This window comes from Protopterus annectens, chromosome 1.part0 (assembly GCF_019279795.1).
Source record: "Protopterus annectens isolate FY-2018-M chromosome 1.part0, PAN1.0, whole genome shotgun sequence".
In the NCBI taxonomy this organism is placed as follows: Eukaryota; Metazoa; Chordata; order Ceratodontiformes; family Protopteridae; genus Protopterus; species Protopterus annectens.
In genome coordinates this window covers 1,629,387,765-1,629,414,631 of record NC_056725.1, presented here as the reverse complement: position 1 = coordinate 1,629,414,631, position 26,867 = coordinate 1,629,387,765, and the positions used below count along the sequence as shown (strand labels likewise).

Genomic DNA, 26,867 nt, shown 5'->3' with positions numbered 1-26,867 from the left:
TGCCCTGCTTAGCTTGTCCGCTATTACGTTCGAAGTCCCCAGGATATGTGTTGCAACGAGAAAGCGTTGGGAAGAAATTGCCCAATCCCAAACTCGCATGGCCTCTCGACATAAGGGGTATGATCTGGTTCCCCCTTCTTTGTTTAGATACCAGACAACCGACATGTTGTCGGTCTGGATAGCTATCATCCTCTTTCTTTCCAAGTTTATTGTTTGTTTATTTTTTATATTGCATATTCCCCCTCCTTTCCTCTTTCTTTCCAAGTTTATTGTTTGTTTATTTTTTGTAAATTATGTAACTGTGTTTTATACATAAGTGGAGCTTTTCTCCCCGGGCCTCTACTGAAAATGGAAATATATCCAGTTAGACTAGCCCGGTTAACAAATGTAAAATAAAAATAAATAAATAAAATAAATGAAGTGCTTGCAACTCTAGAAGCACCGCCCTCATCTCTAGGACACTGATATGCAGATGGGCCTCCTGCTCTTGCCATGTGCCTTGGACAGTCCTGCCAAGATAATGCCCCCCCCCTATCTGAAAGGCATCCGTGGTCACAGTGGCAATGGGTTGGTGCGGTACAAAGGGAGTCCCTGTGGTAAGATGACCTGGTTGAATCCACCAGCGTAGGTCCTTTTTGCAAGAATCTGTAATCAGGATATGATGATGTAGTGGCAACTGTTGAAACAACCACTGGGATGACATGAGCCATTGGAGTATTCTCGTATGTAGTCTTGCTAAAGGTAGCAAGGTTATGGTTGAGGCCATAGTCCCGAGAAGCTGCAACACCACCTTCGCTTTGACTCTTTGAAGGGGAAGTATTCTGTAAATTTGTTGCACAAGATTCTGTATTCTGTCTGTAGGCAGTTTGGCTGACATCTTGACGGTGTCTATGTTTGCTCCTATAAAAGTTATAGACTGAGTGGGCAAAAAAGAGTATTTTTCCCAGTTTATCGAGATTCCCAATTGGGAACAGAACTTGATTGTGGAATCTCTCGATTCAGGAGCCAATCATCCAGATATGGACAGACTTGGATTCCCTGACACCGCAAATGAGCTGTGACTACTGCCATGCACTTGGAGAACACCCGGGGGGCTGTGGTGAGACCAAAGGGCAGCGCCCATTGGCTCCCAGCAGGAAGCGTAGGTAGCTCCTTGATGCTTTGTCCATCCTTATGTGGTAGTAGGCATCCTGGAGATCTATTGAGCACATCCAGCTGTCTCTCCCCAACAAAGGGAGTATGGATTGTACAGTGACCATTCGGAACTTGGACTTCTTTACATGTTCGTTTAACCTGCTGAGGTCTAGGATGGGTCTCCAGTCCCCTGTTCTTTTTGGAACTAAAAAGAACCTGGAGTATGTTCCAAATCCTGTCTGGTCTGTTGGGACCTTTTGGATGGCTCTTTTTAATAGCAGCTTTTCTATCTCTATAGCCGCTTGATCCCAGTGATTGGGTGGTACATCTGGGATCCTTTTGGGAGGGCGTGGAGGATGGGAAAAGGGTATAGAGTAACCTCTGGTAATGATGTCTTGTACCCACTTGTCTCGAGTGAGATTTAGCCAGTCTTCTGGGTACAAGGACAAGCGACCCCAGAACGGCTCCAGAGAGACACAGTTGGGTTCCACATCAGAAACACTGATAGGGATGGTCACGAAAGGAATCGTGACCTCCCTGATTATGTGGGCCTCCCCTGCCTCTAGGGTAACGTCTACCATTATATCCTCCTCCTCTGCCTCTGAAGGAGGAATCACCTTGTGTGTCCTGGAAAGGTCTCTGTGATTTCTTGAACCAGATTTTGCCGCTCTTCTGACCTTTAGGGTAAGGTCTAGAAGGAATGGTAAAACGGACTCCCATGGCACAGAGTCTTTCCTTCCTGCTCACACCTGGTGAGGGTATCTTTCACCTTGGTTCCAAAAAGAGAGGATCCATCCACGAGAGCATTGGTGAACGTAGACTTGAAAGGCTCAGCAAAGTTGCATAGACGCATCCAGGAATGTCTCCTTAATGAGACTCCTGAACCCGCCGCCCTACTCGCACCATCAGCTGCATATGAGATCAGCCGCATGGAGGAGTTAACAATAGATGTGAGGGTAGCCAACTGAGCCAACACTGTAGATGGGACTGCTTCAGTCGAGGTACCCAGAAGAGTATCTCCTAACTCCTTTAGGAGATCTCTCTGAAGTCTCGTAAAATGTGATAGATAGTTCAGCGATCTGAGTGTAAAAGTCGCTGAAGAGAAGATACGATTCCAATACCTATCCATCATCTGGGATTCGTTGTTAGGTGGATGGATAGAAGAAGTCACTGCTAGCTCCTACTTAGTGGCCGCCGCCACCACCATGGCATCAACAGGTAAACCCTTAGATAAAAACTCTTTGTCCTGAGGGGTGGAGAGAAATTTACTTGGCCTCCTGGGGACCGGTTCCACTGCCATGCCTTCTGACTCACGAGATCTAGCAATTCATCAAATGGAGGAGACAGCCATGAAGCTGAGGGTTGAGACCCAAAAGCCTTCAGGTACACTGACTCCTCATCGGAAGGGGTAACGGTGGGCCAGCCGCCTCTCTGCCTGAGGATCTCCAAAACGTCTGCAAAGGAGACATCTTCATAGGACGACTTAGGGGACTCCTCCGACTCATCGAGGTCAGTGTCAGATGTGACAGACTCATCAGGGGAGTCTACATGCTTCCTCTTACATGATCTCTTCCGAGGGGGCTCCTCAGTGGGGTCTTCTGGGGAGGTCTCGGAAGATCGGGGACCACCCAAACGGGGGTCCTGAGGCTGTGAGTCTCTACCATCCCGGGGGAGAGAGGATGCTGAGACCATAGTCGGCGCATGAGGGAGTATAGTATTGGTACTCCTATGTGGTATGGATGAACTATCCAACATGCTCCTCATCTTCACAAAAACTGACTCCTCTGGCTCCGAACGACGCCCCGGCTCCAAGGAGAGTTTAGGCACCTATGGCTCCAAAGGAATTGGCTCCGAGAATGATGTAGTGTCTGAGCTCATTCGGGCTAATGCACTAAGAGGAAGACTCGGCACCAAAGAGGTTCGGTTCCAAGTGTCCCCCTCAGGCCCGACTGAAGAGCTTCAGACCCTAGACACTTCAGACGGCACCGACAGTGTCGGAGCTGGGCTCGGCTCCGAGACAACCACCCGGAGTGCTGGAGCCGAGGACACCACTATAGTCGTACCAACAGCGTCGGCTCCAAAGACCCAATCTGGGTTGGAGAAGGAAACAGAGTAGGATCGGTAAAAGGAGTCGGCTCCGAGACAGAAGTGGTCGGTGCCGATAAAAATGTTGTCAAGGCCGACGACTTAAGGAGTCTTAGCACCACTCTCTCGATGTCTTCTTCAGAAAAGCTCCTGGAGGATCTGGAGGACAGAGTTGGAGACCTCACTCTCTGTAATATAGGTGATTTTAAAGTAGGGGAAACCAGTGGAATGTCTGTAGACCGGCTCCAAAGAGGACTGCTAGTGATCGGCACCAAAGCACTGGGTGCCGACACTGCAATGTCCGTGTCCAGAATCTCGATTGGCTCCGAGGACAGTGGAGCCGAAGAGACAGAGACCATTTCCGATTTAGGTAACTTCTGTGGAGGTTCAGAGACAGAAGATGAGGCTGGAGAAGGCCTTTTGGACGTCTTGCCCTTATCTTTACTGGAAGAATGCGACCTAGCAGAGGAGGACGAGCTGGCTAGGTCTTTCTTGAAAGAAGATTTTAACAATCTTTTTAGAATCAATTTATTCTTCCATTCCTGGAGCAATCTAGGACCAAAGGAATGGCAAAAGAGACAAGTCTCTTGAAGATGTATGGCCCCTAAACAGTACACACAGACGCTATTTCCATTAATGATGGAATTTTTTGAGAGCATTTAGTACACTTTTTAAATCCTGACTGTTTATGCTCTTTATGTTCCTTAGACATGATGGCAGTCTCAACAGGCAATGAAGAGAAAAAGCAACACACTCACTCAACAAGAGAGGAACTAGATCCTCTAACTTAAACAGATCTAGCCCTATTTCTCACAACAAACAATCAAGGGAAGTTTTACTAGGTTCTCTAACTTAAATGAGCCTAGTGTAAAGGAAAGGGAAACAGACTAATACCTCTAAGTAAAACGGTTTAGTAAAAATGCACACACTCACGGAAACACAAACACAAAAAAGGCCAACAGGCCCAAAATTTTATAGCAGAAAGTCAAATCCAGGAAAAAGTCAAGTCCGGTTAAATTGACACAATCGGTTATCACAATAAGGTTAACAGCAATAAGAAAGGCACTTCACAAGAAGTTAAAAAACTTCTTACAATCATAATAATAAAGAACTAAATCACTTAGCCACAGCCAACCAAAAGAAGCTTCCGAATGAAGATGTGGCAAATGAGATCTGGGGAATGTGCGCATGCATCATGGGATACCTATTAGCCACGAGCCAATCAGAAGTTTTCAGGCTTTCTAAGAGGCCGAGTTGGAGCTGAGGATCGGCTCCGAAACCACATGTAATAATGGAGGCGAGACAGGACTACATAACATTATAGGTTAAGAAGGCAGTCAATTCTTCCAAGGACCCCCCCCCCAAAGAATACAAATATTGTCAAGGAATCAATTATAGTAGATTATGTGCCTGCACCACACTGTATCCATGATACACCTTTTCTCCCAGTAGTATAATACCAGGTTGCATATAGGGGGGCACATGCCTCCCCCATAGCCACACCACTTTCCTGCTTGTAGTATTCACCATTAAAGAACATGTAGTTGTTTTTCAAGGTTGTTCTTCTTTCGGCTTTTCCTGGTTAGGGATCGCCACAGCAGAACTCCGGTCCGCTAATGATTGGCAGTAGATTTTTTATGGGTGCCGAGGTGGAGCTCAACGCCCAACCTTCAACGAAGGCACACCCATTCTACGCTTATCTTTTGAATGCCACTCGACCGCAGGGAGGACATGCAGACTCCACACAGAAGGTTCTCCAGCCAAGAATCGAATGGGAGAACCTCTTGCTGTGAGGCAACAATGCTACCGCTGCACCACTGCATCTTTGTAATTGTTTTTCAAGGTAGTTTCCAGAAATTCAATAATCAAGTTAATAGTGTTAGCATCCAAATATCTAACTTTAGTTAGTACTTCCTGAAACCATTCCAGACCTATATCATGCAGAATGCTGAGAAATAATTCCACAACATCCACAGTAACTAAATTCACTGTATTACTGTATTCATCAAAGGTCATATTCCTTAAAAGTCCCATGAGTCCTTAGTAATATGTTTTACTGAACCCAAAAACATTTGTAAGCGGTAATCCACAAATATGGCCAAAGGCTCTGTGATATACCCGGCACTTGAAACAGTAAGTCTGAAAGCCAAGTCTTCCTTGCCCTTGTGCATTTTAGGTATCCCAAATATTACCGGAATACGTGGTTTTTCCACATATAAAAAAATCATATAATTTTTTATTAATTGCTAAACCCCTTAGTAAAGTTCCAAAACATGAGTCCTCTAAGTACATATGTAATTTACTGAACCCAAAAACATTTGTAAGGTCCACAGGAGCTCCTAGACCCCCAGCTGCTCGGTCGAATCTGGGTTGGAGGAGGAAACAGAGCAGGGTCGATAAAAGGAGTCGGCTCTGAGACAGAAGTGGTCAGAGCTGATAAAAATGTGTCAAGGCCGACAACTTAAGGAGTCTTAGCACCACTCTCTCGATGTCTTCTTCAGAAAAGCTCCTGGAAGATCTGGAGGACAGAGATGGATACCTCGCTCTCTGTAATATAGGTGATTTTAAAGTAGGGGAAACTGGTGGAATGTTTGTAGACCGGCTCCGAAGAGGACTGCCAGTGATCGGCACCGAAGCACTGGGTGCCGACACTGCAATGTCCGTGTCCATAATCTCGATTGGCTCCGAGGACAGAGACCATCTCCAATTTAGGTAACTTCTGTGGAGGTTCAGACACAGAAGATGAGGCTGGAGAAGGCCTTTTGGACGTCTTGCCCTTATCTTTACTGGAAGAATGCGACCTAGCAGAGGAGGACGAGCTGGCTAGGTCTTTCTCGAAAGAAGATTTTAACAATCTTTTTAGAATCAATTTATTCTTCTGTTCCTGGAGCACTCTAGGACTAAAGGAATGGCAAAGAGAGACAAGTCTCTTGAAGATGTATGGCCCCTAAACAGTAGACACAGACGCTATGTCCATCAGTGATGGACATTTTTTGAGAGCATTTAGTACACTTTTTAACTCATTAACCCAGAGTACCTTCTCATGGCGCCTCTGTGCTTAACACCGAGCGCGCCATGAGAAGATACTAAATGCAAGCTGTTACCCCCGAGTGCCTTCTACCAGCGCACTTAACTTTTCAGTCATATTTTAGTTCCATTGTTGAAAATTAAGCTGAGAAAGTAACTGAACTTTGTCAGTTACATTGTCAGCTTAAGTTTCAGCATGGAGTTACGTGGTGTTCAAATTTGCGTTTACCGAGAAAATTGGCTTGCAAGTCCGTACGTTTTCCAGCATTCATGACAAGTGGTGGCAGCCAATGGGAGTCTTGAAATACCAGTTGCTTAACAGCTTCACCCCCTGAACTAAGAATACTTTGATCTTTCTAAATAAATAGAGGGTCCAACAGTAGAAATTCCCTTTTTTTCTGGATTTTGAGGAATTTACTGAAGGATCCCTCTATTTATTCTGCTGATCAGTTCACGAAACCTGCAGAGTTTTGCCACAGTGACAGCTCTCGGAAGAAAGACCTGCACCAGAGATCTGTCTGTTCTTGTTCAACAAACTGTGACTCTCTTCGATGGACCATTTTACCTCTGATCCTGCCTACTTTCTAATTAAGGTAAGAAGGTCCTAGTTTACAGCTTTGCTTCTCTAGTACCCTGCCCGGAAGAGCATGTTAGGAAACACAGACTCCCAAACACACCTCACAACAGTACATATTTTCAGAGAATGCCCATATTTATGGTCCATTTTCATTTTCCTGACTATTATTCAGCTAGCTAAATATTGCATATCCCTATGCAAAACCCTGTTCTATCAACTTTCAAAGTTGCTATGAGTGATATTTACAGGGCTATTTTTGGGCCTGTATGGACCAGTACAGCATACCGGTACCTCTGCTGCCCTGTATTAAAAAAAAAAAAAAAAAAAAAAAACCCTTTAAAGACGCAGACCACCTATTCTCTAAAATCCCTCGATAACAGCTTAGCTTAATATATGTCCTATAATGCTGGTGCATTTACATAATTTTATTTTAAATATTGCTCTAGTTTAGAAACCAAATTGATATGAATGACTAAGTGCGAACCTTTTGCATGAAAGCTAGTTTTGCCTACACACATTAATTAAAAGCAAAGTGTATATAAACTTTATAAATTCCTCCAAGTATTCCTTCATAGCATTTGAAAATCTGTTTTAGTGTCCTTTCTTGCGAACTTCATGATGCAATGTAAACTTTCACTGGGCTGCCGTGCTTAGAAACACCCTTAGCAGGACTATTGTTCCATTGTTTTATATGACAATATTTACATCTTTGTTTATCCGGCACCGATTTTCCTTGCTGTTAATTATTAATGGTTTAAATGTTCTGGAATAAGAGCCCCGGCATAAGGTTTTTAGTATATGTGTGTGCTTGAGTGTGTGTATGTATGTATCTATCTCTGTATGTAGACTTCTGCACATGCTACATACACTCAACACAGTCAGTAATGGCAGGTATTAGACAGAACATTATAGGTTTTTGTGGAAGTGCTGTAACGGCCGGTACTGTTTTCGTATTCACAGTTGCGGTTGTGGTCGCGCTTTTTTTTTTCAAACAAGGAGAGAGTAGAAGTGATGCATATTGTAATGAAGGAAATACTAGTACAATAATTTTCCATTTTAAAGTAAAAAGGCAATGAAGCTTACTTAATAAAAGTTAAAATAACTTCACTTGAGCTGAAACAGGTAAGGCTTCACCCGTCTCTTAGAAGAGGGTTCCTGTTAAAGATTTGAAGATTATAACTGCGATCCTGTGAACTGCAAAATTTTGTCTGTGATTTTTGTTTGCCTTTTGTGGTAAACCTCTGAATATTATAATCAGTAACGGCAGGTATTAGAACATTACAGGTTTTTGTGACCATAATGGCTGAATGACGGTTCCGTTTCCATATTTGCGGCTGAGCTGTTTTTAATCAAACAATGATTATAACTGTAATCCTTATGAACTGTGACATTTTTGTGTGTAATTTTGTGGAAGGATTACTGTGAACCTCACCTATATTAGAGTATTGCTTCTTCCCCAAGGTACATGGATATATAAGAAACATCAATGAAAAAATAAAATACCCCCGCCTACTATTTAGCATGTGCTCGTGACTTGCCCTCTGCATAAAACACTTGAATGTGTAAAAGGGACTTTATGAAGTGGCTCTTATGAGAGTTAATTCACACATACATTTTTATAGTTTCAGGACTTGCATTATTGAGTGAACATTTGATAGGAGTCCTTAGAAGAGCATGCCTGCATATTACATATTTATGAAGTTCTGATGACATGAATAAAAAGTATGACTAGCACAGTGATATAGAGGTTGCTTCACAGCACTTAATTATCTGGTTTGATTCTCACCTGGTGTACCTGTCCTTGAGTGTCAACATGTTCTCCCTGTACCTGCATGGCTTTTGCCTTGGTCTCCAGTTTCCTCCCACTTTCTAAAATATGTCAATATGTACTAAATTGTCCATAGGAGTATGTGTGTGTGTTTCTATCTGTGTATATGTAGGTATTTATGTATATCTGTGTCTGTGTGTGTGTTTGAGCATGTGATTGTCTTATACCCACTGTTTGCTGGAATAGGTATAACTTTAAACATGAATAGGATAAAACTGTGTATTGAAAAATGTGCGAATGAATAAAAAGAGCTTTATTTCTTTAACATATATATTTACCTTATTACATCATTGAACCCTTTCACACTTCTTTCCTGTCCAGCTTCTTTCTTTTTTGTCTTTTAGGATGGGCTCCCTCCATCTGCCTTTGATGCGCTGTGGACTGGTGAGCAGGTTGTCGTTGGCATCCCTTATGATGGTTGTCTATCTTATTTATCTTTCTGTCATTACCTTGCAACCTGATATATAGTTTATTTGTGCCAGCTACCGAATCATTGTCCAGAAGCTCATAGAGTGCCTCCAATGCCTTGTTCTTTGCTATTACAACTCCTCTCTTAGTCTCTTTGTTAGCCAACAACTATTTCTTCTTAGCCTGGTTCATCTTTTCTTTTTCCTTCTTTTTCATGCAGTCCTTTCTTTCTTTGGATGACCTCCTGGGTTTCTTCATTCCACCACCAGCTTTCTTATGTACCTTATTTCTGTACCAGGCTCAGCTGCATATCTGTTCTATAGTCCTCACACATGCTGTGTTGAGGCACTGCCATCTTCTTCTTTGCTTACTAGGAGGAAGTCTACCTAAGCTGCATGTTGGCCACTCTTGTATGTAATCTTGTGACTCTCTCTCTTACCAAACCATGTGTTGGCAGCCATCAAGCCACTTGCTATGCAGATCTGATGTATTCCTGACTGTGTACAGATTTATGAGAGAGGGTGAGTATATGCATTGAAGGAGAGAGTGAGCGATGTATTAGAGAATGAACGGTGCGTGCATGAAAGCAGTTTGTATGTATGTGTGTGAATGCAGCAGCAACAGTGTACAGATGTATGAGAGAGAGTGAGTGTATGCATTGAAGGAGAGAGTGAGCGGTGTATGAGAGAATGAACGGTGCGTGCATGAAAGCAGTTTGTATGTGTGTTTGAATGCAGCCTAGGGGACAAGGACACATATGCACATTGGGTGGTATTTTGCGAAGAAGAAAGTATTGTGAAGCAGTGGTCATCATGCTGAGAATTATGTAGGGACAGACAGGAAGTGTTAGGTTTCACCTTGCCCGGGGGATTTGGAAACTCTCAGAGCTTATGCATGCCATCTTGAGGTACCTTCACATATAGACAATATTGATGCTACCAGAGTGAAACAGAAAAATGAAGAGGTGAATTAACCAATGTTGCTTTTTTATGTCTTCCCTTGTATAACTTGTAATATGACTGTAAAAGGACTGCCTACTGAACTTAATTGTTAAGACTTGCCTCCTTAACTCCATTCTAAATAACGTACAGCTTTCCATGTACTTGTCATTATTTGTTTCTTTTACTTCTATGTTATTCCTTCTTGAGGTACTAAAGGCATATCTTTTTTTTTTTTCTGGCTAGCTTTTTAAGGTTTTTATTCTAGCAAGAGAAAAATATCTCATTGACTGAAGGACATGGTTTTCTATAACTGAACTAATTTTCAAGTAAGAAACATCGGCAGGCATTATCGACATGTACAATTTCTCATAGCACTTCACCAGTCCAATCTGTCTAATTCAGATTTAATGTTATAAATAAAAACAAGCAGATTTTTGCTTGGCTTTCATGGTAAATCCTGCTTTATGTAGTCATTCTGAAAGGTACAAGAAGATTTGGCCCATAAATGAGAGACTGGCATGATTCTGGGTAATTAACAGATAAGGACATTCATTCTAGTTTGGAGGGTTTACAAAAGACAGACTGTGGTCAGGGAAGGGTTCAGATGGTTTAGGGCTATAGACTATATATTGTACATATGCAATTAATGCAGCTTTGAGAAAGCTGCTGGATTGTACTGCATGAAGGGAGGAAAGGGGAGTATGAAAGAGAGTATAAAAGTGCAGAAGGTGGTAGGGATAAGATGGTGACAAAAATTAATGAGATAAGGATAACCCCTGGTACCACAGGCAATGAATTTGAGGAGGGCATGGGGAAGAGAAGTCCTTCCTAGTCCATGCAGCACTAGGTGACATAGGCAAGTAGGCAGCCACTCTGTTCAAATGAGAGATAAAGTGTTTTTGTGTTGCTGGCAATTCATGGCAAACTGAAGTAATTAAATAATGACATACGAGTTTCAGATTTCACCTTCAGAAAATGCATTGGTAGCTTCATCTGTCTGAATTTCCCATTGCCTACATGTCTGACAACTTGCAGTCCTGCTTGGGATCTTACCTGTTGGCTAATTTTTCTCCCTGCCTTTTGTCTCATTTTATGTGGGCTTTCAGAGATTGAGTTGTCCTTATGTGCCATGTATTGTTGATAATGGGGAGAGGCTAAATCTGGGAAAGTTTTGTGAGCTTGACTAAATCATACCATTCTTAGTTATATAGGTAATTAAGATGAAACTGCTAGTGCAGCTTTACCATTACAGTACCTCTTATTACTTTAATTTGCTCCAGTTAGAGGCCAGGGACTCTAGTGCTCTGCCAAAGTAGTCCAAATAGTTACTTCTACCCAGAGGCCTAGTACTAGAAAAGTGTACAAAAATAAAAGGGTGCATTTTCTTTGTGAGCTGCTTCTGAATGTTTGGACCCCTTCACAGCTTCTGTCTTAGCAGTGCTATATTACCTGTCTCAGATCATTGACTCTGGAATAAGCTGTTCCTCTGTGCATTTAACTGCCATTTCTAATTTACATCAAGGTTCTAAGTTCTGCCATTGACATTTCTGAAGGATGGTAAGACCTTTCTCAGGGGTACTCTCATTGTCTGACCTCCTATCGGAAATCCTATCTCTCCAAGAGGTTTGTAAATTGTTGAAGGAAAAGTGAGTCTTTGTCCTTTTGAACCAGATGCTCTGGTAGAATTAAAATATCTGTTTTAAAAATGATTAATCTAGCGGCCTTTACTTCTGCTAGAAGAGTGTGTTAGTTGCAAGCTTCTGCACTTGCTCTTCATACTCATTTTCCACAAAGTATTATAACAAAGGTGACTATTAGTTGCACTATACGGATTCACACAGTTTTGATTTTATCCCATAAAATCTAAACCGTTAGCAAAGATGTCTCCATTTTGGTGGTTTAATAGTAGATGTTTTGTTTGAGGAAGCATTTCATTTTGGTCATTGTGCATACCTCAACAGTCTACTGAAGGGGTTGCTTGGGTGAAGTGTTCATGCTGGTGGTTGCACATACTAGGAAATGTTACTGTAGGCTTGTTTGTGGAAACATTTCATTTTGGGTGCATGTATACCTGGACATAATTATGAGGGTGTTGCTTGGGGAAATAATTTATTGTGTATCAGCGAAGTGCTTGTGCATACATGGTCTTACTGCTGGGACAATTTGTGTCATTTTGGTGCCTGTGCATACAGAATGCAAACAACTGGAGAGGATACTGGGGACATACAGAAAGTCAGTCTGCAAATTACATTGGGTTACATCACTTCTGCTTGCATTATTCTATTTGTGATTATACTGCCTGAGTGACATAAAGGTTATCACTAGGTGACTACTGGCAGCATGGAGCTACCATATTTTTTGTGAATTTATCCTGGCTTGTCATGTGTGGAATTTAGGTGGGAGGAAGGAGTCAGTAATATCTAAGTGTTATACCATTTGACTGAATGACTCAGGTCTTCTCCTTACTGATGATAATGAGTATGTGTTACATAACAGCTGCACAATGTAATATAATGAATGCCTACTCAACAGGTTATGTGCCGTAATTATCACCTGTGTCTCAGCATTCATACCTTTGCAGTAATGAAAGGAAGGTCATTATCACATTAGCAATACATGCAGTTACAATATAGCAGTTAGTCATTATCATTTTTTTGGGAAAAGTCTCAGCTGCTGTCACAGCTATTTACATAAGTAGAAGTCGTTATCACTTTGATGAATTTTCAAGCCAGGTTGTGTTTTTCTCTGCTTGGAGTCATTGCAAGCAACCCCCCTCATTCTTCAACTGCCTTATCCTGCTTTTTCTCATTACATGTGCCCTTTCTGTGCCCCTTTGTCAGTGTCTACCCATGCAGTATTTCAGCTAAGGTAAGGTAAGAATGCACATGCTGATGGTGTGTGCATCAGTGGGCAGCACACATAGACGCCATGACTGTTAGGATCATCCTGGATGGCAGTGGGGAACTTGGAGATCTTCAGCTCAGTCCCACTGAGCTGCTTGACAGGATATGCATGGTTTCATGGGTGCCACTATGATGCCTTCAGTCCCTCTCCGAAAGGCCACCTGCAAAAAGAAGAGAGTCTAGGTACGTCTTTCTCCAATGCAATGTGGCCTTTCACTCTCCCTCCACTCTGGCACAGTACATGTATGTAGGTCAGTGCAGCAATTAGTAAATTACTTCCGTCCTTGATCACGTAGGTCCATTGCTGAATGGGCACATGTAAAGAGAAAAGGCAGAGGTAAGGCAGACTGCTGACACTGAAGAAGGTCGTGAGACAGTAGTGGTATCAGCAGTCTGAGTGGGCAGCCAGCACAAGATGGTCTAACCAGGTAATGCATTATGATATACATACATATGTACTCTTCCAATAGATCTGTCAAACATCAGTAGTAATCTGTTTGCATTTTCTTTCCTGTGCAGGTTCGTCCATCTTCTGACACTGACATGGCTTCACGAACAGAAGAACGACAAGTGAGAGTGTGGGTATGTGTCCATTCCTACATTCACTGAGCTGCCAGCCATGCCTCCAAAAGTGAAAACCAGTGCAACTTCAGCTTCCCCACATCCAGTGTAAAGGTATACTGGATTGCAAGAAGAGTTATGCATTGGAGCGGAGTACTGCAGTTGTTGGAAGAGAAGTGTTCCATCTACCCTGAGCCCGACATTCTTGTGCTGCACATTGGAGGGAATGATGTCATCAGTCAACCACTTGGAAGGCTATGGTTTTAAATCACAGCAATTCTTGAACACTTGAAGTCTTGGTGGCCATGTTGTCATTTTGTGTGATCTGATATAATTCCTCGGCAGATACGGAAAACAGCAAACAGTCAACGGGCAGCTCACAAGGCCAGACGTTTACAGAATGGGTTCATGCATGGCTTGATGCACAGGGTCGGTGGATCTACAATCTGCCATGAAACATCACTGCGGAAGATGTTCACCTGTTCAGAAGGGATGGCGTTCACCTAACTGAGGAGGGCATTGTGTTGTTCTTGACCGACCTCCACAATGGCATGAGGAGAGCTATGCAGGATTGGTAACATGCAGCTTGTGAGAAGAATGGAAAACACCCATGACCAAGTAGGACCAGTATAGTAAGTAAAACTCTATTATGAAATGTGTTGTGAGTTTGACAATTAACTGTGGTAAGGAGCTGGTGAGGGTGCTGAGAAAGAACAACTGTTTCAGGAGAGTGCTACGATGTACAATCTAATATGTCAGTGACCATCCTGCAATACTTCTTTTTTTAGTCTGCTTTTATCAGGCATGTGTAGAGTTTAGATGACAGGAAGGGCAAACTGCTGACACTGAAGGAGGTCGTGAGACTGCAGTGGTATCAGCTGTCTGAGTGGGTAGCCAGCACAGCTATCGGACAGATGAGATGGCTTTGCCTGCCACTGAAGTCCCATGCCTGTCCTGGGTTCATTAGTGATGTGGCGGTCTTTACCTTGCTTTTTCTCTTTACATGTACCTACTCAGCAGTATGTTGGCTACACCAAGAATGTGTATATTTGCAATCATATGTGTCTACATGGTAAAACAACTGCTTCTGAATGCTGTACACATTAAAAGATTTCAGTTTTGTTAGGACTCAGGTTATGGAAATTATGATTTGTTTTCATATTTTGCTAAATAACTTTGCAAGGGAGCATGTCAGTGTGCCAAGTAATACCTCATTTTGAAGACAGTATTGATGGTTCCAACATGGTAAAAGAATGGTGCCTGTATGTTCCACATGTGTAGATATCAAAGTTTGCTTTGGATTTAGGTTATGGAAATTATGATTTTATTTCATATTTTGGTACATAACTTTGCAAGGGAGCATCAGAATGTGCTAAGTAATATCTCAATTTGAAGATAGTATCAATAGTTCCAAAATGGTAAAATAATGGTGCCTGTATGTTGTACACATGTGCAGATATTAAAGTTTGTTTTGGACTTAGGTTATGGAAATTATGATTTTTTTTCATATTTTGGTAAATAACTTTGCAAGGGTGCATGTCAGTGTGTTAAGTAATACCTCATTTTGAAGACAGTATTGATAGTTCCAACATGGTAAAAGAATGGTGCCTGTATGTTGTACACATGTGCAGATATCAGTTTGTTTCGGACTTAGGTTATGGAAATTATGATTTATTTCATATTTTGGTAAATAACTTTGCAAGGGAGCATCTGAATGTGCCAAGTAATACCTCATTTTGAAGACAGTATTGCTGGTTCCAATATGGTAAAATAATTGTGCCTGTATGTTGTACACTTGTGCAATTATCAAAGCTTGTTTCGGACTTAGGTTATGGACATTATGATTTTTTTCATATTTTGCTAAATAACTTTACAAGGGAGCATGTCAATGTGCCAAGTAATACCTCATTTTGAAGACAGTGTGACTCCTTACAACATGGTAAAATAACTGTGTCTGTGCTCTGTACACATGTACATAAATCGCAGTTTGTTTAGTCTTGTACGATTATGAAAATTATACATTTACAATACTTCTCATTATTATGCCTATATCTTTGCAAGGGAGCATGGTGATGACACAAATGATGCATCATTTTGAAGCTGACATTCAGATGCACAACTTGTACACTGATATGTAGGCTCTGTCTGTTACTGGTGAAGAGATATTATGCTTTGTTTATTTATCAATTATGAGAAATAATATATTAATCATATTTCTGTGATTATCTCAAGAAAGGAGCATCACACAGTAATGGTTAAGGTATCATTTTAAAGCTGACATTCATACTAACAAATTAAATTCAAATTGTATGGGTCTGCATGGTACTTTGACCAAGATATTGTGCTTTGCTTTTCCAAAAAGGTAAAAAATATGCACAATATCAACATTCCTTGCCAAATAGTGCATATCAAAGTCATTATTAAATATCAACATTTACACTGGTGGAAAGGTCAGTGTCTGTTGAACAACTTTCGCGTTTACATTTTTAGTCTAGCTCTTATAGTTAAAGAATTATGAACATTTGTTTTCTGTATGGTATTAGAAATGGATTTTCTGAAAATGAGCTCAGGCTGCATTATTTTTCCTATGGTGGAATTAAGCAGGCAGCTTTTTCAGTACTGCTCCGGAGTGAATGAGTTAAATCCTGACTGTTTATGCTCTTTATGTTCCTTAGACATGATGGCAGCCTCAACAGGCGTTGAAGAGAAAAAGCAACACACTCATTCAACAAGAGAGGAACTAGATCCTCTAACTTAAACAGATCTAGCCCTATTTCTCACAACAAACAACCAAGGGAAGTTTTACTAGGTTCTCTAACTTAAACGAACCTAGTGTAAAGGAAAGGGAAACAGACTAATACCTCTAAGTAAAACGGTTTAGTAAAAATGCACACACTCACGGAAACACAAACACAAAAAAGGCCAACAGGCCCAAAATTTTATAGCAGAAAGTCAAATCCAGGAAACAGTCAAGTCCGGTTAAATTGACACAATCAGTTATCACAATAAGGTTAACAGCAATAAGAAAGGCACTTCACAAAAAGTTAAAAAAATTCTTACAATCAGAATAATAAAGAACTAAATCACTTAGCCACAGCCAACCAAAAGAAGCTTCCGACTGAAGACGCGGCAAACGTGATCTGGGGAATGTGCGCATGCATCATGGGATACCTATTAGCCACGAGCCAATCAGAAGTTTTCAGGCTTTCTAAGAGGCCGAGTTGGAGCCGAGGATCGGCTCTGAACCCACATGTAATAATGGAGGTGAGATAGGACTACATAACATTATAGGTTAAGAAGGCAGTCAATTCTTCCAAGGACCACCCCCCAAAGAATACAAATATCGTCAAGGAATTAATTATAGTAGATTATGTGCCTGCACCACACTGTATCCATGATATACCTTTTCTCCCAATAGTATAATACCAGGTTGCCATATAGGGGGGCACATGCCACCCCCATAGCCACACCACTTTCCTGCTTGTAGTATTCACCATTAAAGAACATGTAGTTGTTTTTCAAGGTTGTTCTTCTTTCGGCTTTTCCTGGTTAGGGATCACCACAGCAGAACTCCGGTCCACTAATGATTGGCAGTAGATTTTTTACGGGTGCTGAGGTGGAGCTCAACGCCCAACCTTCAACGAAGGCACGCCCATTCTACGCATATCTTTCAAATGCCACTCGACAGTGGGGAGGACATGCAGACTCCACACAGAAGGTGCTCCAGCCGAAAATCGAACGGGAGAACCTCTTACTGTGAGGCAACAACGCTACCACTGCACCACCGCGGCTTTGTAGTTGTTTTTCAAGGTTGTTTCCAGAAATTCAATAATCAAGTTAATAGTGTTAGCATCCAAATATCTAACTTCAGTTAGTACTTCCTGAAACCATTCCAGACCTATATCATGTGGAATGCTAGGAAATAATTCCACAACATCCACAGTAACTAAATGCACTGTATTACTGTATTTATCAAAGGTCATATTCCTTAAGAAGTCCCATGAGTCCTTAGTAATATGTTTTACTGAACCCAAAATCCTAAGTGGTAATCCACAAATATGGCCAAAGGCTCTGTGATATACCCGGCACCTGAAACAGTAAGTCTGAAAGCCAAGTCTTCCATGCCCTTGTGCATTTTAGGTATCCCAAATATTACCGGAATACGTGGTTTTTCCACATATAAAAAATCATATAATTTCTTATTAATTGCTCCTTGTAACAAATGGCCCTTCAAGTAATACTGAATTTTGGCACATGAAACATGAATTTCATTTTTGGATGCTACACTATATGTCTCCTCATCATTCAAAATCTCAAACATCTTTGTTTCATAATCAATCATGCACATAAGCACAACCCCACCCCCTTGTCCGGTTTCATAATTCTACATTTATTCTGAACCAATTCCTCAATCAAACTTTCTTCCAAGTGACTTGAATTACTCCTCATGTCCTTTTTGGTATTTACCTTTCTAATGTCCTGCTCCACAACTTCCTCAAATACTCTCAAAACTGGATTAAGCGGGGGGTTAAAAGTGATTGATCTCAAAAGATTTTGTTCATCTCTTCTTTTCTCCTTGAAAAACAACTTCAGATTTAACTTCCTCAAAAATAATTTGACATCCACCAAGGTGTTAACCATGTTCAGAGGTCTATTAGGAACAAACTGAAAACCCTTAGTATATAAAGAAAAATGTTAATTTTTTTATCTCAAAATCAGTGTAATTAAAAATACTGAAATTGCTCTTTGTAACTTTTTTACCATTCTCTGTGACAACAATTTCACCCACACAATCGTTATTATCTAAATTTCACCCACACAATCGTTATTATCTATCATTCCGTGTACTGTCCTCTTCCTTGACTGTTCTTCCACATATAATTCCTGTTGTTGTTGCTCTAACCTCTCCCCCTGCCCCCCTCCCCTGAAACTGGTTGTATTGATTTGTAAGCGTTGTATTGTCCTTGTTTCTGTGCGATTCTCTCACTTCTTCTCGGGGGGGGGGTGTCTTCTAAAGGGATGTTTTCCAGGGTAAGGGTTTCCTTGTTCAAATTATCCCCTTCTAATACTCCATAACTAAGTTCTCCTTAGGGGTGGGTAAGCTTTCCCCTCCCTATATTCAATCAAGTCCCTCTGTAATTTTTTAACCTTCCTTACTAACACATTTTCACAGTGTGAATCAATGTCTTTAAAAACAGCACTGCATTTTATTTTTTCAACATTGAAAAAACAGTCCCAAGTCAGTTTATCATGCAGAACATTAACATCTTTTATGACATTGTCTCTTTGTAATTCATAATTTCTAATCATAAGCTTCAACAACTCAATCCCAAATTTGTTAAACAGTTCTAATAATTCCTCGTGGAAAATGTTGTTAGTTTCAACATTGTTTGGGTATTTACAGAGCCGCTGCCCCTTAGGTACCCTCCCAACTGCAACACATTTATTTAAATAATCAATCTCTAACTTGCAATGTTTTTAAATGCAAAAGTTTCTCTTTGAATACCTTTAGAAGGTCGCTAAATGTCTCTTGCAATTAGGGTATGTCCTCAGTAAAATAAAACCTTTTTAATGTCCAGTTCTCGAATATAAAATCCATTCTGCTCGAATCTTGGTTAATGTTCAAAGAATTCACTGTAACCGCATTCACTGAATGCGAACACATGTCTGCCCTGTTGGCAGTCACCTCCCTCATCTGTCCAACTCAATTCTGATTGGTCGAGGCCAAAAAGGTACCTACGACATCACGCAACTGCTGCTGGTTGCCTGGCAACACAGGCAAACTGTTCCTAATCATGGTGCTTTGGTTCGTAGCTATCTGTGTAAGGATTTCCAGCATTTTGTTAAATTCTCCCCCTCATTACAGGAGAATTATCATTAGTGTCATCCTGATCTTGAAAGACACTAGGCAGTTCTTTTAAAGAGAAATTCTCCGCTCCTTCAGCCATGGCACCTCAGAAATAAACCAGGAACCAAAACGAAAAGGCAGCCAATAAAAAAGTAGACTCCACAGCTTCCAAAGCAAAGTTTTAATAACTGTGCAGTCTGTTTAACTCAGTACAGCCCAGCCACAAAATTGGATAAAAACAGCTGAGTACCACACACAAAGAAAACAATTGTAGTAAAATCCACAAGGTACACAAATTCAAGGTTCTATACCCTTTTTTTGGAAATAGGGGTGACTATTCTCAAAATGAAGATATGAGTTAGAGAATGTGTGTTTCCTGAATATTCTAGAGTGGAAACAATTATTAATTTCCTGAAGGGATACTGCGTAGGTAAATCTCAAAAAGGAGGTGGTACTGTTACATAAGCACAAGCACTTTATAAAATATCTTTTCAACACACGTCTGTACAAACCTAGTTTGATATACACATGATATATGGAGGGTGGCCTAATGGTTAAGGTATTTGCCTTACAAACACAAGGTGCAGGGTTTGATTCTCACAAGGGATAATTGGCTAGGCTTAAAATGGCTCGCAAGGGCAGTTAGCTTAGTACCAATCTATGAACCAATACATTTGCAGCACAAGCATCCTACACAAATCACGTTGATATTCACAAATGGCACACAATCATTTACAAAATTCTAGATAGCTGTGCTGGCAGTATTCTCCTTTGTCACATTTACATTGGACACTGAAGCAGCCAAAGAGGACATGCAACCCCTGGTCAATTGTGGCTGGCAAGGCTACACCACAAGAAGTAAATGGTCTGAGGAATAGGCAACAGCCACTGCAGGGTCTCTTAAAATTGGCTGACACACTGACTCAGCCAGTGGTAAGGTTAAGGGTTTGTGCTTTAATTGCCTTTTTTTTAGCTATGTATGCTGGAGGAAAGAACAGCAGGACCTGGTAATTATCTATGCTGTAGTAGAGAATAAAGTCTTTTTGCTGTTAAGCTGAGGTAGAAGGGCTCGGACAGAAGGTAAGTTGTTACGTAGTACACTTAAGCAACACATAGCCATTTAAAAAAAAACTCATTTCCATCATAAAGACATAAGCAGCACACAATCAACTTCTTTCAAAAAGGAATGCCAGTTTACACTTAAATAATTTGTCCAAAAGATTAACTTAATAGCTTATCACAGTGAGTACATAAGCATAACATGAACACTGATCATTTCTGTCCAAATAAAACAGTTTTCAAGAAAAAAAAACATATTTTCAGTTAATAAATGTATAAAGTAAGCTCTATAACACAAATGGGCACTAGATAAACCAGAAAGCAATTCGTAGACAGCAAATGCAGTGTTTGCAGAATGTCTGATAGGAGTTCCTCAAAAGCTGATATTCTTAAAGAAATATACCACAGTTTTTACAGAAATTCAGTAAAAAATAGAAAATACAATTATTTTAATGCAAAATAGTGTTTGTCAAGAAAATACTCAAGATTTTGTCACTCTGACTGTATGTATAGCTCCCACCAAAATAAGTTCAGCTTAAGTGTAGCCAGAGTGAAAGTGTGGGAGGGAATGAAAACTATTGGAAGGATACAATTTACAGGTTACTGCAGCAGTGAGAATGTAGAACATCTACAGAAGCTTCAAAGCCTGTATATATGTTGTTCACCACACGCTTCCAGGGAATCAGTCATTTCTAACTAATGGAACTTGATCCATAAAACCTCTAGCTAATCAGCACTCTGGCAACACTTCCACTGCATTAATCTGATATGCCTTCCTTCGTGAAAGAGGAAAGTCCTTCTAATACCGAATGCAAACACTGCTAAGTAAACCTGTCCAATACTGCATCTTCAATGATGAACTGATAAAAAAGCAAAAATGCAAGTCAGTTTAAGCAAATGAAACTAAAGCTTCACAATCAATAGCAGTATATTCACCAAAGCAAGCTGCCTCAATGTACTTCTAATGCAGCTAGCAATCTTAGGGAGAAGTAATATGAATTCCATCTGGCTGGTTCTCCCTTCCAATATCTTTAACTTACTCTTTCCAATGATTCTCTAGACACAAGTACAATAACTTCCAATGGCTGCATTTCTAGCCCTTTGACAAAATCATAAAACAACAACTCAGTTATGCCAAGATTGTTATTTTACAGTTTTGTTTGTTTTGGTACTTCCACTCTGGTTTACTTGTATTTTTTTTTCTTTTGACAAAATCAATTTATATCTTCACAGCTTAAACAAATGTTTGTATCTCTAAAACTTCTTCTTTCGCCTTTTCCCAGTTAGGGGTTGCCACAGTAGAACAACGGTCCACAGAACAACTGGCAGTAGAGTTTGACAGTGTTGAGTTGCCAGCCCGGCTCCCAACCTTCCACAGAAGGCACACACACACATCGGGCCAAGTGTCCAATCCACCTACAGCATGTCTTTGGGATGTGGGAGAGGACATGCAGACTCCTCAGACGGAGAACCTCTTGCTGTGAGGTGGCAATGCTAGCCACTGCACTACCATGGCCACCCGTTTGTATCTCTAGAACTGTAAGTGTTAAAAAGGTGGAAACGGCAAACTGTTTAGCATAAACTAATCTTTATGGCAGTAGCAGTCATTAGACTCTGTCTGAAACTAGATTTTGTAAATGACATTAAACTCAGTAAAATATTTTTGTAATGATTCTAAACACCACACACTATCTTGTTAACCCCTTAAACAATAAACATACTATCATCAGCATTTGGTTTATCAAGCTCTGAGATTTCATTTGAAACTAAGTAGTTCTGCCTCTGGTGCACGGTTGTTGAGATATTCACAGAAATGTGAAATTTGTATACAAATAGTTTAATAAATAACATTTAAAATCTCTTTAGCTGTACAGAAATTAGTTATCAATGCAGCTGTGCTGCTTATCATGTAAGCTTTAAGATGAAATATTTCAACAGCATGTATGTGGCAATAATAGGTAACCAGTGGTATCACTTGGCTGGTCCTAGAAAAATGCCTGGAGGCATCATTAGGGTTATTACTGTGGAACACTTCAATGGTTCATAAACCTTAACATGCTGGACAGTTTACCACAGTATCAGTATCAGAATCACACCTTTATTGGATTATCAGTTGTGACATAGGCAAATTTACATTTATGCAAAAGTAATCAAATTGTATTAACACAATAACAAACATTATACTTCCTATATATTGCTATATACCATACAACCTAAGCAACATTAAATAAATTATTATTAAATGATCACTTACAACATAAGCAGTCACACATTTATATAAATGAAAACCACACCAACACAATCCTAGTTGCAAGCATTTTACATCACAAACCATACTGACACACTCCCAGTTGCAGACATTATACATTCAAACATGACATAGCTCATTTAAGTCCTGCCTTCTTTTAAACCTCATTCCTCCCACGTATGTATTGTTCCCACAGTTCCCATTTTTTCCTATGTAGTTTGCTCCTACCATTTTCTAAAGATCTCAGTTCCAGTTGTTTTATCTCTATTACTATGTTCACTATTTCTAATATAGTTGGTTTATTTACATTTGTTAACCAGGTAGTGTCTGACTGGGCAAGTAGCCAGTTTTCAGCAGAGGCCTGGGGAGAAAAGCTCCAGAACAGTAACAATCAGTTAAGAGACCAAGCAGTCATGAACACAAATATTAGCAAACAATGCAATTAACAAAGGTACATAAGAGATAATTAATCATGAACAAATACATAGTAATAATATAATACAGAGATATACATAAGCTATCAGAGAATAAGCATACGATTATAAGTACTAGCTGTTTAAAGGTAGCGAAAAGAGATACCTGAGCAAGGGAGTTGGAAGTAATAGGAGAAAGAAACTAGCCAGGAGCAATACAAGGGCAAAGTCAGTTGCTACTGAGATAATCTTTTAGGCTTTTTTTTAAATGAGGACATGTTGGGTTTGTTTTGGATGTGCTAAGGAAGAGCATTCCAGTCCTTAGCTATTTTACAGGAACAGAGGGAGTTGCCATGATAGTCGTGAGACTTGGTAACATTTAGCATTAGTCTGCTGGAAGACCTAAGAGACCTGCAGTTAAAGTGGGGTTGGACCAGGCTTGAAAGTGCAATGCAGTTACTGGGCTTGTGTATGACTTTATGGGCAAAGGTAAGTTGGTTTAGCGTTAACAGGTTGGGAAGTTCCAGCCAGATGAGTAAGAATGGAGCAATGGTGAGTTTTATGGGGTTGATTGGAGGCAAACTTAGCTATTTTGTTAAAGCAGGACTCTAGGTTATTAAGTCTGTCTTGCATAAGTTGGTGAAGATATGTGAGCAGTAGAGTAGGGTAGATAGTAAGTGAGATCTAGCGGTGGCTAGTATGGCTTGATGTGTAAGGTACAGTTTGACCCTATAAAGAGCTCCAAGTTTGGTGTGGACTTTTTGGATTGTTAAGGAGATGTGCTTATCAGATTTTAGTCTGTCATCTATGGTAACTCCTAGAAGCTTGGTCTGATTACTAGGTTCAATTTTTGTACCATTAGAGGAGAGAATAGAGAGAGGTAGTGAGGCAAGCTTGGATGATTTGTGAAAATAATCAATTTAGTCTTGTTTGCGTTTACGATGAGTTAATTTTCAATGTCTAGGAAAGATTTTTGCATATTATGCTGAAGTTCTTGGGGGAGGGATACTGAGCAGATAAGACAGGAGTAGCCTGCATATTGGAAGATAGTGGCAAGTTGGGTGGCACAATTTCGGTTGTTGGTAAACATGACAAAGAGGATGGGATCAAGTATGGATCCTTGGGGTACCCCAGTGGATACTGGTAGTAGCAGGAAGAGTTTGTTCTTTCATTTTGTGGCCTGTTGTCGGTTAGACAGATAGCTGTGGACCATGTTAAGGATGATGAATTTAGATTATATGTAGCAAGTTTGTTGAGTAGCAATTGGTGGGATACGGTGTCAAGAAATTTTGACATATCTAGGAAAATTGATAAAACTAGCTGTCCTTCATTTTTGAGGTGATGAATAATATCAGTAAAGGTTATTAGTACTGAGTTTGTACTATGTTTAGGTCTTAAGCTGTGCTGAGAGCTGAACAATAGGTTGTTGGTGGTGAGGTAATTCATGAGTTGTCGGTGTATACATTTTTGTTGGATTTTGGCTATGGGAGGGAGGATGGCAATGGATTGGTAGTTCAGAATATCTCTAGAGGGGCCAACCTTGTGGAAGGGTATGATGTGAAAAATTTCCAGAGGTGAGGCACATATTTTTCTGAGATAGAGCAATTGATTAGAATGGATATGGGGTAGGTGATGGATGGAGCAGCTACTTTTAGAAATTTGTTGGGTAGATGGTCAGCAGCAAGACAGATGGGTTTTAGCTTACTTAGGAGTTTATAAGTAGTTTGAATGGGTTTAAAGGAAAAAAAGAGTTTGTGTTATGAGTATTAGGGGAGGGAACTGTGAGTGGTAGGTTTTGTTTGCTGTATAGAAGGGAGGTGATAGAGTTGATAAAGTGAGAGTTGAACTGTGAGGCAAATGGCTCAGGGGTATTAGATGTCGAGGGAGTAGGGGTGCAGGTTTTACCAGGGTTAAATAGGTGATTGATATTTTGCCAGAACGTATGTGGGTTGTTCTGGAGCTTTTGTTGACAGGTTAGGAACTAAGTTATTTTTTTATCTTGGATGACTTTTTTCTTAGCTTGGTTCCTTAGTTGCTGATATAGGGTGAAATCACTTTTGTCTTTGGTGGTATGATATAGTGACCAGGCTCTATCCCTTTGTTTAATTAGAAGTTTAGTATCATTAGATAGCTATGGTAATTGTTTGGATTTGTGGCATATTTTCCTGGTGGGGCAAGATTACTTACAATGTCATGGAATTTGTTGTTGAAGTATTCCACTGCAAGGACTTGTAAGTTTTTTTAATGAAGACCAATCACAGTGTTGAAGTAGTCTATTAAATGTGTCAGAAGATAAGTTTTTCTTTCTATGGGTGTATTTGAAAGGAATGTAGGATTGGGTTTGAATTCTTTTCCTGACTAGAAATGTAGGGGCATGGTCACTTAGCATGACTGGTAGATAGCCAGCTTGGTACCCCAGGTTTGGCTTATTGGTTAATATCCAGTCAAGTAATGACTGTTTTTTGGAATGTTTGTCAGTGAGAGTGGGACAACTTATAGTTTTGATGAAATTGTATAGGTTAAAAATAAAGAGGCAATTAACTGTCCATGAGATCAACCTTTTGAATAAAGGTTTAACTTTTATTCCTGCTAGTTGGGCAGACCTACCTGACACACTTTTGGAACTTAAGAGTATTCACACAGAACCTTGTTTTGAAGTTAAATTTTGGTTCTATGAACAAAGACGGTAATAGTTGTCTTTTTAAAAAATGAAGTTCATTTATGCTGTTAATGCCACCAGTACTAGACATATTTATTAAAACCTGCGAAAATGATCTTTATAATGTGTTGACCTTTAAAGTAGAAGTATAAAGTTTTGCATTTTGAATTATGATGAGACTCAAGCACTGGCTAAACTACAGATGGATAAGGAGATTGTAATAAGGCCTACAGATAAAGGTCATTCCATTGTTGTGATGGATAAATCGTTTTGAGGCTATAAATGATAAGTTAAGAGACGTAAAAACTTATAAGTTGATTAATGATGTTGCTGTTGAAGAAATGATAAACTGTTATAACAGATATATTCAGAACTGTTTACAAGAAGAATATATTACTAAAGAATTGTTTTCAAAGTTTATAGTAGAACATCCTATTATTCCAATTTTGAATGGCTTACCAAAAATACATAAATATAACACTGTACTCCCTTTCAGACCAATAGATTCAGGAGAAGGAAGGATAACAGAACTGGTTCCCATTTATACAGAGAAACAACTAAGACCATTGTTAAATGATTACAAGATTGTTTTAAGAGATTCTGAACATTTCCTTAGGGATCTACATGAATTTCTAGCAGATAAATCATTGATAGGAGATGAATATCTTAGTGACGTTAGATGTAACGTCGCTGTTTACTGTCATCCCCAATGATAAAGGGGTAGAGCAGGTACGTGATTTTCTGATTAGGAACAATTCATTGAACATGAAGATTGAGTTGATATGTTTTTATTACAATAGATACTTGAATTTAATATATTCACATTTGATAATAAATACTTTTTACAGACCTCTAGCGTAGCTATGGGCATGCCCAGTGGCAATAGCTACGCCAATTTGGTCATGGTGCAATGGGAATAGACTCATACAGTAAATAATTTATTTAAGGACAATATCTGGTTTTATTGTCACTTTGTCGACGATTTATTCTTGTTGTGGAAAGGTGAGGAAGTTAAGTTAAATTCATCTGTGGAGTATCTAAACACTAGCAGTGAGTTCCTGCATTTTACTGCTAACAGCTCACGCTGTAGTATAGATTTTTTGGATATAACAATTTTGAGAGATGAACTAGATAACAAGTTATATACTCAAGTTTATAGGAAAGCCTGCTACCGGA

At 40.1% G+C, this 26,867-nt stretch overlaps 1 protein-coding gene across 1 annotated transcript in view; it reads right to left on the bottom strand.

Moving 5' to 3' along the window:
• MEI1 (meiotic double-stranded break formation protein 1) overlaps window positions 1–26,867 on the bottom strand; it is a 2,282,292-nt gene that overhangs the window by 640,049 nt on the left and 1,615,376 nt on the right. Inside the window, exons 19-20 of the mRNA XM_044073933.1 lie at window positions 17,932–18,138; window positions 17,621–17,785 (exon numbers count right to left, since the gene is read on the bottom strand). Coding sequence (XP_043929868.1) covers window positions 17,621–17,785; window positions 17,932–18,138 — 372 coding nt within the window. The remainder of the gene's footprint in view (window positions 1–17,620; window positions 17,786–17,931; window positions 18,139–26,867) is intronic.